At 45.6% G+C, this 12,697-nt stretch overlaps 1 protein-coding gene across 9 annotated transcripts in view; it reads left to right on the top strand.

Annotated features, from left to right (window-relative positions):
- Positions 1-12,697, top strand: part of LOC144507120 (galectin-5-like) — a 32,171-nt gene that overhangs the window by 6,394 nt on the left and 13,080 nt on the right. The window contains exons 2-5 of one of the 9 annotated variants that reach the window (XM_078233893.1): positions 7,380-7,463; positions 7,503-7,517; positions 7,578-7,628; positions 7,713-7,831. In XM_078233893.1, coding sequence (XP_078090019.1) covers positions 7,380-7,463; positions 7,503-7,517; positions 7,578-7,628; positions 7,713-7,831 — 269 coding nt within the window. The other 8 variants (XM_078233892.1, XM_078233887.1, XM_078233890.1 and 5 more) reach the window with 8 other exon arrangements.

Genomic DNA, 12,697 nt, shown 5'->3' with positions numbered 1-12,697 from the left:
CACTGAGCCAATTTTGTGTTCATACGATATTTTCCCCTTAGTTCTATGGGTTCTCATCTTCCTAACAAGCCTCCTGTGTGGCACTTAGTGGAATATCTTCCAAAAAGTCCACATATACATCAACAGCACTGCCTTCATCAACCTTCTCTGTTGTGTCAAATAAATCAAGTTAGCCAGACAGGATTTACTTTGAACAAATCCTTAAATCATCATCTTTATAGTTCCCATATTTAGCAGTAAACTAGCAAGAGTTGTAACCTGTGCTGTAATCTACTTCAAATGCTTAATAATTTATTTTCCCCTCACTCTTTCCCTTTACAGCTTTTTTTCCCTCTCTCTCTCTCTCCCTTTAAATATGTTCAAGATAATGGAATGCTGCAGGTAACAAATGATTGTTAAATTCCAGTACAGTTTATCTTCTTTCTCCTTCGAATAAGCAGTTGAAACAAACTGTGCCCTGGTAACTTTATTCGATGTTACCTGTCATTAGCTCTGTTTTTATACACTTGTATCCTTCTTTTTGTGCTTTGGTTCAATTCCAAAATTTAGAATTTGTTTCTTGGTTGCAAAAAATTCATTTTAACATGTTCTCTCTTCTCTTTTTTTCTTTTCCAGGAAGAACTATCTGTAAGTATATTTGCCTAGATTCCTGCCAAATCAATGAACAAGTAAAACTTCAAAACACAAAGCATTAAGAATTGATATTCATGGAGACTTAGAATTTCCCATATTGTGGAAGCTCTCATTTTAGGAATGTTGAAATAGAATGTTTGTTGCGCATCAGTGATTCAATCTGAATTTATGTCCTATCTTTTTTCCTTTAATTTTTGTCTCTTTTCTCTGCCCCCACCCGCCACTGTGCTCCATCGTGGTTATTCCAGCTGTGAGTATTGGCAAGCCAGCTCTTGCATGATTCTTTCTGCCCCTTACCTTGCCCCACCCCACCCTACACCACCCCCAATACTACCTGGTACTAAAAAACTTGTGATCCACTGAAAGGTGCCCTTTTCCTCATCAAATGGGAGATCAGACAAAAAAACAATCTCTTGTGCCAGATGATAGTGGGAGATTGGAACAAACGGGAATGAAGCAGCATTGCACATTCTGGAATAGATGGGAATATGGGATGGGGTTGGCAGCACTCACTGTGCTGGCAATTGTGAGCTCGAGAGGAGTAGCAAACCAGATCTGTTATATTAGCAAGTAGACTGTGGTTTAACCCTCTGTCAAGGAGAGACCTTGTATGGTTTGTTGTGACTGTTTTAATCTTTTGTTGTCAAATTCTGCTTTCGTGTCCTGGTATTTTGCCTTTACCATATTTATCAGTTCCTAATATGGATTCTGCCCATTTCTCTGTGATAATTGCATACTAATCGCCTTATTTGTAATTAAATCCTACATTTAACTCGCGATATTGGAGCATATGATTTTGATTTTTGCTCGCACATAAGTTCTCTCTCTGTTTGTTAAGCTCTGGTACAAACTATATTCATTGTTTACCTGCACACATGGGATCTTGTCTCTTTTTCTCATTCGGGTTGCTTCACTGTTGTCTGGTCATACAATCTTTGATGACAAGTCTTCTTTCCCACACTTGCTTGAGAGAAGTCCATTGTCACTCACCACCCCAGCCTCCCAAAAATTGGAAACTTTCTCAAGAATGCACTAATCTTCGGGTCTCCATCAGTGTGAAAAGACAGCACTGCAGGGGTTTTGATGGGAGATGGGTGGGTGTAGGGAAAGGTGCTGGTAAATACAGTCCATTGAGCTCTTGCTCATGGAGGTCTCAGACAGCGGACAGCCTTTTTATGATGGTGGGCATTTCTTTAACTGGGAACTATTTAATGGAGCTTTTGAGATCATGGAGGGGGATTGTCTTATCCTAAGCTGCGACCAATATTTGAGGGATAAAAGTTGTGGCACATGCTATGCAGTAACCAAAAATAAAAGCCAGGGGATGGGATTGGGTTAGTTTTTTTTAAACTTAAAACAAAGAACAAAGAAAATTATAGCACAGGAACAGGCCCTTCGGCCCTCCAAGCCTGCACCGACCATGCTGCCCAACTGAACTAAAACCCTCTACCCTTCCGGGGACTGTATCCCTCTATTCCCATCCCATTCATGTATTTGTCAAGATGCCCTTAAAAGTCACTATCGTATCTGCTTCCACTACCTCCCCCGGCAGTGAGTTCCAGGCACCCACCATCCTTTCTGTAAAAAACTTGTCTTGTACATCTCCTTTAAACCTTGCCCCTCGCACCTTAAACCTATGCCCCTAGTAATTGACTCTTCCACCTGGGAAAAAGCTTCTGACTATCCCCTCATAATTTTGTAGACTTCTATCAGGTCGCCCCTCAACCTCCGTCATTCCAGTGAGAGCAAACCAAGTTTCTCCAACCTCTCCTCGTAGCTAATGCCCTCCGTACCAGGCAACATCCTGGTAAATCTTTTCTGTACCCTCTCCAAAGCCTCCACATCCTTCTGGTAGTGTGGCGACCAGAATTGAACACTATATTCCAAGTGCGGCCTAACTAAGGTTCTATAAAGCTACAACATGACTTACCAATTTTTAAAATCAATGCCCCAGCCGATGAAGGCAAGCATGCCGTATGATTTCTTGACTAACTTCTCCACCTGCTTTGCCACTTTCAGTGACCTGTGTACTTGTACACCCAGATCCCTCTGCCTTTCAATGCTCTTAAGGGTTCTGCCATTTACTGTATATTTCCTCTCTGTATTAGACCTTCCAAAATGCATTCCCTCACATTTGTCCAGATTAAGCTCCATCTGCCATCTCTCCGCCCAAGTCTCTGACCGATCTATATCCTGCTGTATCCTCTGATGGTCCTCATCGCTATCTGCAAATCCACCAACCTTTATGTTGTCCACAAACTTACTAATCAAACCAGCTACATTTTCCTCCAAATCATTTTTTAAATATACATTACAAACAGCAAAGGTCCCAGCACTGATCCCTGAGGAACACCACTTGTCACAGCCCTCCATTCAGAAACGCACCCTTCCACTGCTACCCTCTGTCTTCTATGACTGATGTGGAGATGCCGGCGTTGGACTGGGGTAAACACAGTAAGAAGTTTAACAACACCAGGTTAAAGTCCAACAGGTTTATTTGGTAGCAAAAGCCACACAAGCTTTCGAGGCTCTGAGCCCCTTCTTCAGGTGAGTGGGAATTCTGTTCACAAACAGAACTTATAAAGACACAGACTCAATTTACATGAATAATGGTTGGAATGCGAATACTTACAACTAATCCAGTCTTTAAGAAACAAAACAATGGGAGTGGAGAGAGCATCAAGACAGGCTAAAAAGATGTGTATTGTCTCCAGACAAGACAGCCAGTGAAACTCTGCAGGTCCACGCAACTGTGGGAGTTACAAATAGTGTGACATAAACCCAATATCCCGGTTGAGGCCGTCCTTGTGTGTGCGGAACTTGGCTATCAGTTTCTGCTCAGCGACTCTGCGCTGTCGTGTGTCGCGAAGGCCGCCTTGGAGAACGCTTACCCGAATATCAGAGGCCGAATGCCCGTGACCGCTGAAGTGCTCCCCAACAGGAAGAGAACAGTCTTGCCTGGTGATTGTCGAGCGGTGTTCATTCATCCGTTGTCGCAGCGTCTGCATAGTTTCCCCAATGTACCATGCCTCGGGACATCCTTTCTTGCAGCGTATCAGGTAGACAACGTTGGCCGAGTTGCAAGAGTATGTACCGTGTACCTGGTGGATGGTGTTCTCACGTGAGATGATGGCATCTGTGTCGATGATCCGGCACGTCTTGCAGAGGTTGCTGTGGCAGGGTTGTGTGGTGTCTTGGTCACTGTTCTCCTGAAGGCTGGGTAGTTTGCTGCGGACAATGGTCTGTTTGAGGTTGTGCGGTTGTTTGAAGGCAAGAAGTGGGGGTGTGGGGATGGCCTTGGCGAGATGTTCGTCTTCATCAATGACATGTTGAAGGCTCCGGAGGAGATGCCGTAGCTTCTCCGCTCCGGGGAAGTACTGGACAACGAAGGGTACTCTGTCCACTGTGTCCCGTGTTTGTCTTCTGAGGAGGTCGGTGCGGTTTTTCGCTGTGGCGCGTTGGAACTGTTGATCAATGAGTCTAGCGCCATATCCTGTTCTTATGAGGGCATCTTTCAGCGTCTGGAGGTGTCTGTTGCGATGTAGTTTCCAGATGCAATTTTACATCTCATCCGCTTCATCCTGGACCACAATATCTTCACCTTCAACAACCAGTTCTTCATCCAGACACACGGAACAGCCATGGGGACCAAATTTGCACCTCAATATGCCAACATCTTCATGCACAGGTTCGAACAAGACTTCTTCACCGCACGGGACCTTCAACCGATGCTATACACTAGATACATCGATGACATTTTCTTCCTTTGGACTCATGGTGAACAATCACTGAAACAACTCTATGATGACATCAACAAGTTCCATCCCACCATCAGGCTCACCATAGACTACTCTCCGGAATCGGTTGCATTCTTGGACACGCGCATCTCCATTAAGGACGGTCACCTCAGCACCTCACTGTACCGCAAGCCCACGGATAACCTCACGATGCTCCACTTCTCCAGCTTCCACCCTAAACACGTTAAAGAAGCCATCCCCTACGGACAAGCCCTCCGTATACACAGGATCTGCTCGGATGAGGAGGATCGCAACAGACACCTCCAGACGCTGAAAGATGCCCTCATAAGAACAGGATATGGCGCTAGACTCATTGATCAACAGTTCCAACGCGCCACAGCGAAAAACCGCACCGACCTCCTCAGAAGACAAACACGGGACACAGTGGACAGAGTACCCTTCGTTGTCCAGTACTTCCCCGGAGCGGAGAAGCTACGGCATCTCCTCCGGAGCCTTCAACATGTCATTGATGAAGACGAACATCTCGCCAAGGCCATCCCCACACCCCCACTTCTTGCCTTCAAACAACCGCACAACCTCAAACAGACCATTGTCCGCAGCAAACTACCCAGCCTTCAGGAGAACAGTGACCAAGACACCACACAACCCTGCCACAGCAACCTCTGCAAGACGTGCCGGATCATCGACACAGATGCCATCATCTCACGTGAGAACACCATCCACCAGGTACACGGTACATACTCTTGCAACTCGGCCAACGTTGTCTACCTGATACACTGCAAGAAAGGATGTCCCGAGGCATGGTACATTGGGGAAACTATGCAGACGCTGCGACAACGGATGAATGAACACCGCTCGACAATCACCAGGCAAGACTGTTCTCTTCCTGTTGGGGAGCACTTCAGCGGTCACGGGCATTCGGCCTCTGATATTCGGGTAAGCGTTCTCCAAGGCGGCCTTCGCGACACACGACAGCGCAGAGTCGCTGAGCAGAAACTGATAGCCAAGTTCCGCACACACAAGGACGGCCTCAACCGGGATATTGGGTTTATGTCACACTATTTGTAACTCCCACAGTTGCGTGGACCTGCAGAGTTTCACTGGCTGTCTTGTCTGGAGACAATACACATCTTTTTAGCCTGTCTTGATGCTCTCTCCACTCCCATTGTTTTGTTTCTTAAAGACTGGATTAGTTGTAAGTATTCGCATTCCAACCATTATTCATGTAAATTGAGTCTGTGTCTTTATAAGTTCTGTTTGTGAACAGAATTCCCACTCACCTGAAGAAGGGGCTCAGAGCCTCGAAAGCTTGTGTGGCTTTTGCTACCAAATAAACCTGTTGGACTTTAACCTGGTGTTGTTAAACTTCTTTCTATGACTGAGCCAGTTCTGTACCCACCTTGCCAGCTCACCTCTGATCTCATGCGACTTCACCTTCTGCACCAGTCTGCCATGAGGACCTTGTCAAAGGCCTTACTGAAGTCCATGTAGACAACATCCACTGCCCTACCCTCATCATCCTCGAAAAAACTCGATCAAGTTAGTGAGGCATGACCTCCCCTTCATAAAACCATGTTGCCTATCGCTAATACGTCCAGTTATTTCCAAGTGGGAGTAAATCTTGTCTCGAAGAATCCTCTCCAATAATTTCCCTACCACTGACGACAGGCTCACTGGCCTGTAATTACCTGGATTATTCTTGCTACCCTTAAACAAAGCAACAACATTGGCTATTCTCCAATCCTCTGGGATCTCCCCTGTAGCCAGTGAGGATACAAAGATTTCTCTCGAGGCCCCAGCAATTTCTTCCCTTACTACTTTCAGTATTCTGGGGTATATCTCATCACGCCCTGGGGACTTGTCTACCTTAATGTTTCTCAAGAACCCCAATACCACCTCTTTTTTAATCTCAACATGACTCAAACTATCTATACACCCTTTCCCAAACTCATCCACCAATCCTTCTCTTTGGTGAATAGTGATACAAAGTACTCATTTAATACCTCGCCCATTTCCTCTGGCTCCACGCATAGATTCCCTCCCTTGTCCTTGAGTGGGCCAACCCTCTCCCTGGCTCCCTCTTGCTCTTTATATATGTATAAAAAGCCTTGGGATTTTCCTTAATCCTGCTGGCCAATGACTTTTCATGACCCCGTTTAGCCCTCCTTATTCCTTGCTTAAGTTTCTTTCTACTTTCCTTGTATTCCACACTTGCTTCGTGTGTTCCCAGCCTCCTAGCTTTGACAAATTCTTCCTTTTTCTCTTTGACTAGGCTCACAGTATCTCTCGTTATCCAAGGTTCCCAAAACTTGCCATACTTATCCTTCATCCAATGTGCCAGTCCTGAATCCCCATCAACTTACACTTGAAAGCCTCCCACATGCCAGATGTGGATTTGCCCTCAAACATCTGCCCCCAATCTACATTCTTCAGTTCCTGCCTAATATTGTTGTAATTAGCCTTCCCACAATTTAGCACCTTAACTTGAGGACTACACTTATCTTTACCCATCAGTATCTTAAAGCTTACTGAGTTGTGGTCACTGTTCCCGAACTGCTCCCCTACTGAAACGTCGACCACCTGGCTGGGCTCATTCCCCAATACCAGGTCCAGTATGGCCCCTTCCCTAGTTAGACAATCTACATACTGTTTCAAGAAGTCCTCCTGGATGCTCCTTACAAACTCTGCCCCATCCCATTAAAAACTCCCCCCACAACAACTCTGTTACTTTTACACCTTGCCAAAATCTGCCTACATATCTGTTCCTCTATCTCCCGCTGGCTATTGGGTGGCCTATAGTAAACCCCCAACAATGGGACTACAACTTGATGGCGGATATGAGTTTGTTCCAATATTAAAGCTACAAAAGTCCATTCTCGTCTTCTCTCCCACTGCTAAAATATTTGATTTTAAGCTATTTCTATCCTATAGTTAACTTTAAAAACACATCTGTGATTATATGTATATATTTTATCTTTTAGTTGGAAGATGCTTTGGATTCTGATCCTTCAAGTGCTAACACATTGAAAGCGGATGGTCAAAATCCACAACCGGCATGGCCTTCTCCACAGCCTGGACAGCCTGGGCAACCTGGCCCTTGGCCTGGACAGCCTGGGCAGCCTGGCCCTTGGCCTGGGCAGCCCGGGCAGCCTGGACCTTGTCCTGATCAGCCTGGGCAGCCTGGACCTTGGCCTGGGCAGCCTGGACCTTGGCCTGGGCAGCCCGGACAGGCTGGCCCTTGGCCCGGGCAGGCTGGCCCTTGGCCCGGGCAGGCTGGCCCTTGGCCCGGGCAGGCTGGCCCTTGGCCCGGGCAGGCTGGACCTTGGCCCGGGCAGGCTGGACCTTGGCCTGGGCAGCCTGGACAACCAGAGCCAGGTGCTCCACCTGTGCCTGCTCCTTTTGGATCACCCGCAGCCCCTGGTCAAGGAGGTGCTGCATTGGTAAGTATTGGTCATCTTTGAAGAAAATGAACAATGCATGTTATGTATTTCCCAAGTGGTAGAACTTCCTTTTAATGTGAGCTACATTTGAGAATCATTAAATCTCCAATGTTTTAGTCTTTGGCGGTTCTGTAACTATGTCTTTACATGGGTCGAATTTCTATTGCATTCTCTTGGTCTGACAAAAATAACTTGTATTGATGTAGTGCCTTTAACATAGCATCACAGGAAAGCTCACACAGTTGGTAGGGGGAATTAAATAGATAAATTGCTGTGATAAGGGGGTTTTGGATGTGAGAAGAGGATTATGGAAAATAACTAAAGCTGGGTTGAAAATATATTTTGAGAAGATTTTAAATGGGGATGGAGAAATGTTATTGGTCACCGTAAGACAATTTGATGCAGTGAAACATGAAGAACAGTTGAGCACGGTGGCACAGTGGTTAGCACTACTGCCCCACAGCGCCAGGGACCCGTGTTCGATTCCCGGCTTGGGTCACTGTCTGTGTGGAGTTTGCACGTTCTCCCCGTATCTGCGTGGATTTCCTCCAGGTGCTCCGGTTTCCTCCCACAGTCCGAAAAACATGCAGGTTAGGTTGATTGGCCATGATAAATTGCCCCTTGGTGTCAGAGTGATTAGCAGGGTAAATACATGGGGTTACGGGGATGGGGCCTGGGTGGCATTGTTGTCGGTGCAGACTTGATGGGCCAAATGGCCTCCTCCTGCACTGTAGGAATTCTATGATTCTGTATCAGCGTTCCATGACTTTGCTGGCAAAATTCTTGGAGTAATAAGAAATCTTTATTGGGCACTCTTAGAAGTTGAGAAGAATATCAGCGATTGGGTCAGGCAGAGGTGTTCCCTCCTCTGATTTATTCAGTTTGAATAATGAAAATATTCTTACGAAATTGGAGTCCTTCCAGGATTATTAGTTGGAGGTTACAACATCAATGAAATAAGATATGCCAGAGACATTGTTCTTATCGGTGACTCGAGAATCTGCAAGAGATTTTGGGTCAAGTAGCGAATAAAAGTGAGAGGAATGGTCCCGAGTATAAGTTGTAAGGAAATGAAATTGTCCAGTAGCGCCCAAAATGAAAGTCATGCCAGGATCCAAGGTGACAGTGAAGAATGGAAAGATAACACAGATACACAAATTTTGTTATCGAAGAAGTGAACTACGGATGGAAAGTGCAACCATTAAATACGATGAAGGATTGGAGTTTGAAAAAATGAAAAAGATTGTGATCAACTCAACATTAGCACGAAAACAAAGCTGAGGATCCTGGAATGCTACATCATTCCAATTTTGACATACAGAAAGTGTTGGGCATTGGTGAAGTAACACACAGAAGAATTGAGGCTGGAGAGCTATGGTTTCTGAGTTAATTAATGACCTGAGACAAGTTACAGTACACTGCTAGTAAAACCTGAGACCAAAAAAGCTCTGCAGACTAAGATCAGGAAAAGAGGGAATTTAAAAAGTAAAGTAAAGTTTAGTTATTAGCCACAAGTAAGGCTTACGTTAACATTGCAATGAAGTTACTGTGAAATTTCCCTAGTCACCACGCTCCGGCGCCTATTTGAGTTGATGCACCTAACCAGCACGTCTTTCAGAATGTCGGAGGAAACCCACGCAGACATGGGGAGAATGTGCAAACTCCACACAGAGTGACCCAAGCCGGGAATCGAACCCTGGTCCCTGGCGCTGTGAAGCAGCAGTTGACCCAAGCCGGGAATCGAACCCTGGTCCCTGGCGCTGTGAAGCAGCAGTTGACCCAAGCCGGGAATCGAACCCGGGTCCCTGGCGCTGTGAAGCAGCAGTTGACTCAAGCCAGGAATCGAACCCGGGTCCCTGGCGCTGTGAAGCAGCAGTTGACCCAAGCCAGGAATCGAACCCGGGTCCCGGGTGCTGTGAGGCAGCAGTGCTAACCACTGTGCCACCATGCCGCTCTTCTTAAGCACATAGTAAGAAATCATGGGTCTGAATTGAAAGCTATCTTGCTGGTGTATTTTTAGGCAATGAGCTTTCCCTACCCTCCCTGAGACCCTGAAAATGAAACTTTCTGTCTGTACCTGGGATTTGGGCTCCATTGACCTGATGAAGTTCCACATCTGTGGACTGCAGCTTCTGTCGCCGTAGGGACCAGAGAGCTGCCAGTCAACCTGATTGGCTGGCTGCTCTTTAAGGCAGGGGATGTTCTCCCTAGTGAGGGGCAGAAGCAAGTGGTTGTTACTTGTTCCAGCTTTTAAGTGGCTACAGGACAGATGGTGTTGGCGAGATGTGTTTCCCACCAACTCTTTGAGTATGCCAGGATGGCAAATCCCACCATCCGAAATATCCTGGTCATGATTTAGTCTGACACTTGTAAGAAAGATCGATGCTTAAAGAGATCTCAGTAGGCAAAGATTGATCTTTCTAAAGAGCCTCGCCAAGTAGATGAGTGTCCCACCAACAAAGATGATCCATTTCTCCAGAGCAAGATTCATATGTCTTTACATGGGTCAAATTTCTACTGGAGGTCAATGGTCACAAGGCCTTCTTAACGCACAGAACCTGAAGAGAAACAGAAAGGAGAATTACAGATTAGGGCAATGCCATCAGAGGTGGGGTGAAGGGAGCTTGGACTTCATAAAAGATCGGAGTTCAAAGATCAGAATAGACAAGGAGGGGAAAAGGCAGACGAAGGTTGCAAAATACTGAGTGGACCAGAGAATGGAATGAAGAGACTTTAATTGCATTGTGTTGGGGAGCAGGGAATTACTTAAGATCTCCGAAGAAAATGAAGCTGAGTGTGCAGACAGGACGCGGTGGCTAATTTTTATGTAAGTTAAGAGTTGATGGAAGGCCAGTAAATTCAACATTGAAGCAATTTCTCCCAGAGGTGATAGTTGTGTGGGTGACGGTTTCAGCATCAGGGTAGAAGTAAGCAATGTTACACATAGATGAGAGTAAACAGTCTTGGTGTAGGTAAGATGCAGTTTTGGATTGAGTACAATGTCATGGGTTGCACAGTCTGAGTGAATGACTGACAAGGTATGGTGGTGTCTAGGATCCATTCATTCCTTTGAATAGACGAAGACGGCACTGGTACGGAGTTTAAATGAATTTCTTTTGCTGAACAGAACTTAAAATTAAATCATTACAAAAACAAAAAGAAAAGCTAGAGAGAGAGACTGGCTTTTTTCGCCAGCCCCCTGTGCTGATCTTGAACACAACTCAAAAGCAAAGCTGAACTGATGTGGAAATGCCGACATTGGTCTGGGATAGGCACAGTAAGTAGTCTCACAACACCAGGTTAAAGTCCAACAGGTTTATTTGGTAGCATGAGCTTTCGGAGCACTGCCCCTTGACTCACCTGATGAAGGGGCAGTGCTCCGAAAGCTCGTGCTACCAAATAAACCTGTTGGACTTTAACCTGGTGTTGTGAAGCTGAACTGAACTGAATTCCCCAAAACAAAGAGCTGAAACTACAATATATGTGATTCGTTATTTGTTATCAAAATTGTTTGGCACATGCTGTCTCTAACTTGGACAAACCGGCCTCGCAGATGTTGTTTATGAAAAGCTTTGTTTGGCTTATGAATAGCCTGTTTTTGCTGACATTGTACTTTTCAAAAATGCAGTCAATTTCTAGCTAATCCAGCATGCCTTCTGAGTTTTAAAATGTGGTCAAGTTAAAGCTGAGTTAGTTAATTTTTTAAGCTCGGCATTTAAATGTAATTGCATAGGCAGAAATATCTTAAAATGAAGCAAATCATACACAACAGCGTCATTGACAAAGTAACCAGGGCTGACTCAAAACTTCACAATTTGGATTGGACTGCAGAGATGGCTATGGGGTCAGGTAAATTTGGGTGTGATTGGCATGGATAGGGAAGCTTATCGTTGCTGAAGGATGGCATGTGCAAGAGACGGGGGGGGTGGGGTAACCAAAGGTAGACCCTTGGGGGAAATTATAGGTGACAGTAAGGAGGTAGGAAGATAAAGTAGTTTAGGCGAAACCAGAACAGGAACAATTCCATGGAACTGGACATCAAAGCAGAGGTAATCCAGGGCAATCGCATCAAGCTTTCACACCGACTGAAAATAACTTTGCTCTTCTTTCTCATGATATTTTCTGCTCCCATCACCGAATCCACCCAACCTGAATGGGAGGGGGAAATCCTGGCCATAGCGTGGTTGCTATGTAAAATGCTGTTGGGAGGTTTCTACACAATCATGCTGTATGATCAGTATCCAAGGATACTATGCAGGTCTTTGGCCGGGTAGCCTGGCTGCTGTATGGTGGAAGCTGGACTGGAGGATTTTGAACAGAAAGTTTTGGAAGGGCTGGTTGTATGGTTAAGAAGTGATAACTCGTTTTGAGGTGGTGAATGGACACCTTGTACTTGCCCACATGCTTTCAGTGGAATTTTTCACTGGAGCACACAGTAATTAGAGAACCAATTCAGTGCAGCACCCTCTCCAGGGAATCCAGGAACTGTCTGAACAACAAATCTCCTTAACCAGACAGATTGACGAATTGTTAAATGAGTAACCGAGTGCCTGGACCAGGAATGATGTGGAGATGCCGGCGTTGGACTGGGGTAAACACAGTAAGAAGTCTCACAACACCAGGTTAAAGTCCAACAGGTTTATTTGGTAGCAAAAGCCACTAGCTTTCGGAGCGCTACCCCTTCGTCAGGTGACTCACCTGACGAAGGAGCAGCAAGCGCTCCGAAAGCTAGTGGCTTTTGCTACCAAATAAACCTGTTGGACTTTAACCTGGTGTTGTGGGACCAGGAATAGTCAGAATATTGAATTTTACATCAAATCAGGTATTGAAAACGAAAGAGGTAAAGAAAGATTGGATGAAGAAACA

The sequence above is a fragment of the Mustelus asterias genome, chromosome 18, assembly GCF_964213995.1.
Source record: "Mustelus asterias chromosome 18, sMusAst1.hap1.1, whole genome shotgun sequence".
Classification (NCBI taxonomy): Eukaryota; Metazoa; Chordata; class Chondrichthyes; order Carcharhiniformes; family Triakidae; genus Mustelus; species Mustelus asterias.
This window is presented reverse-complemented; position numbering and strand designations above follow the sequence as displayed.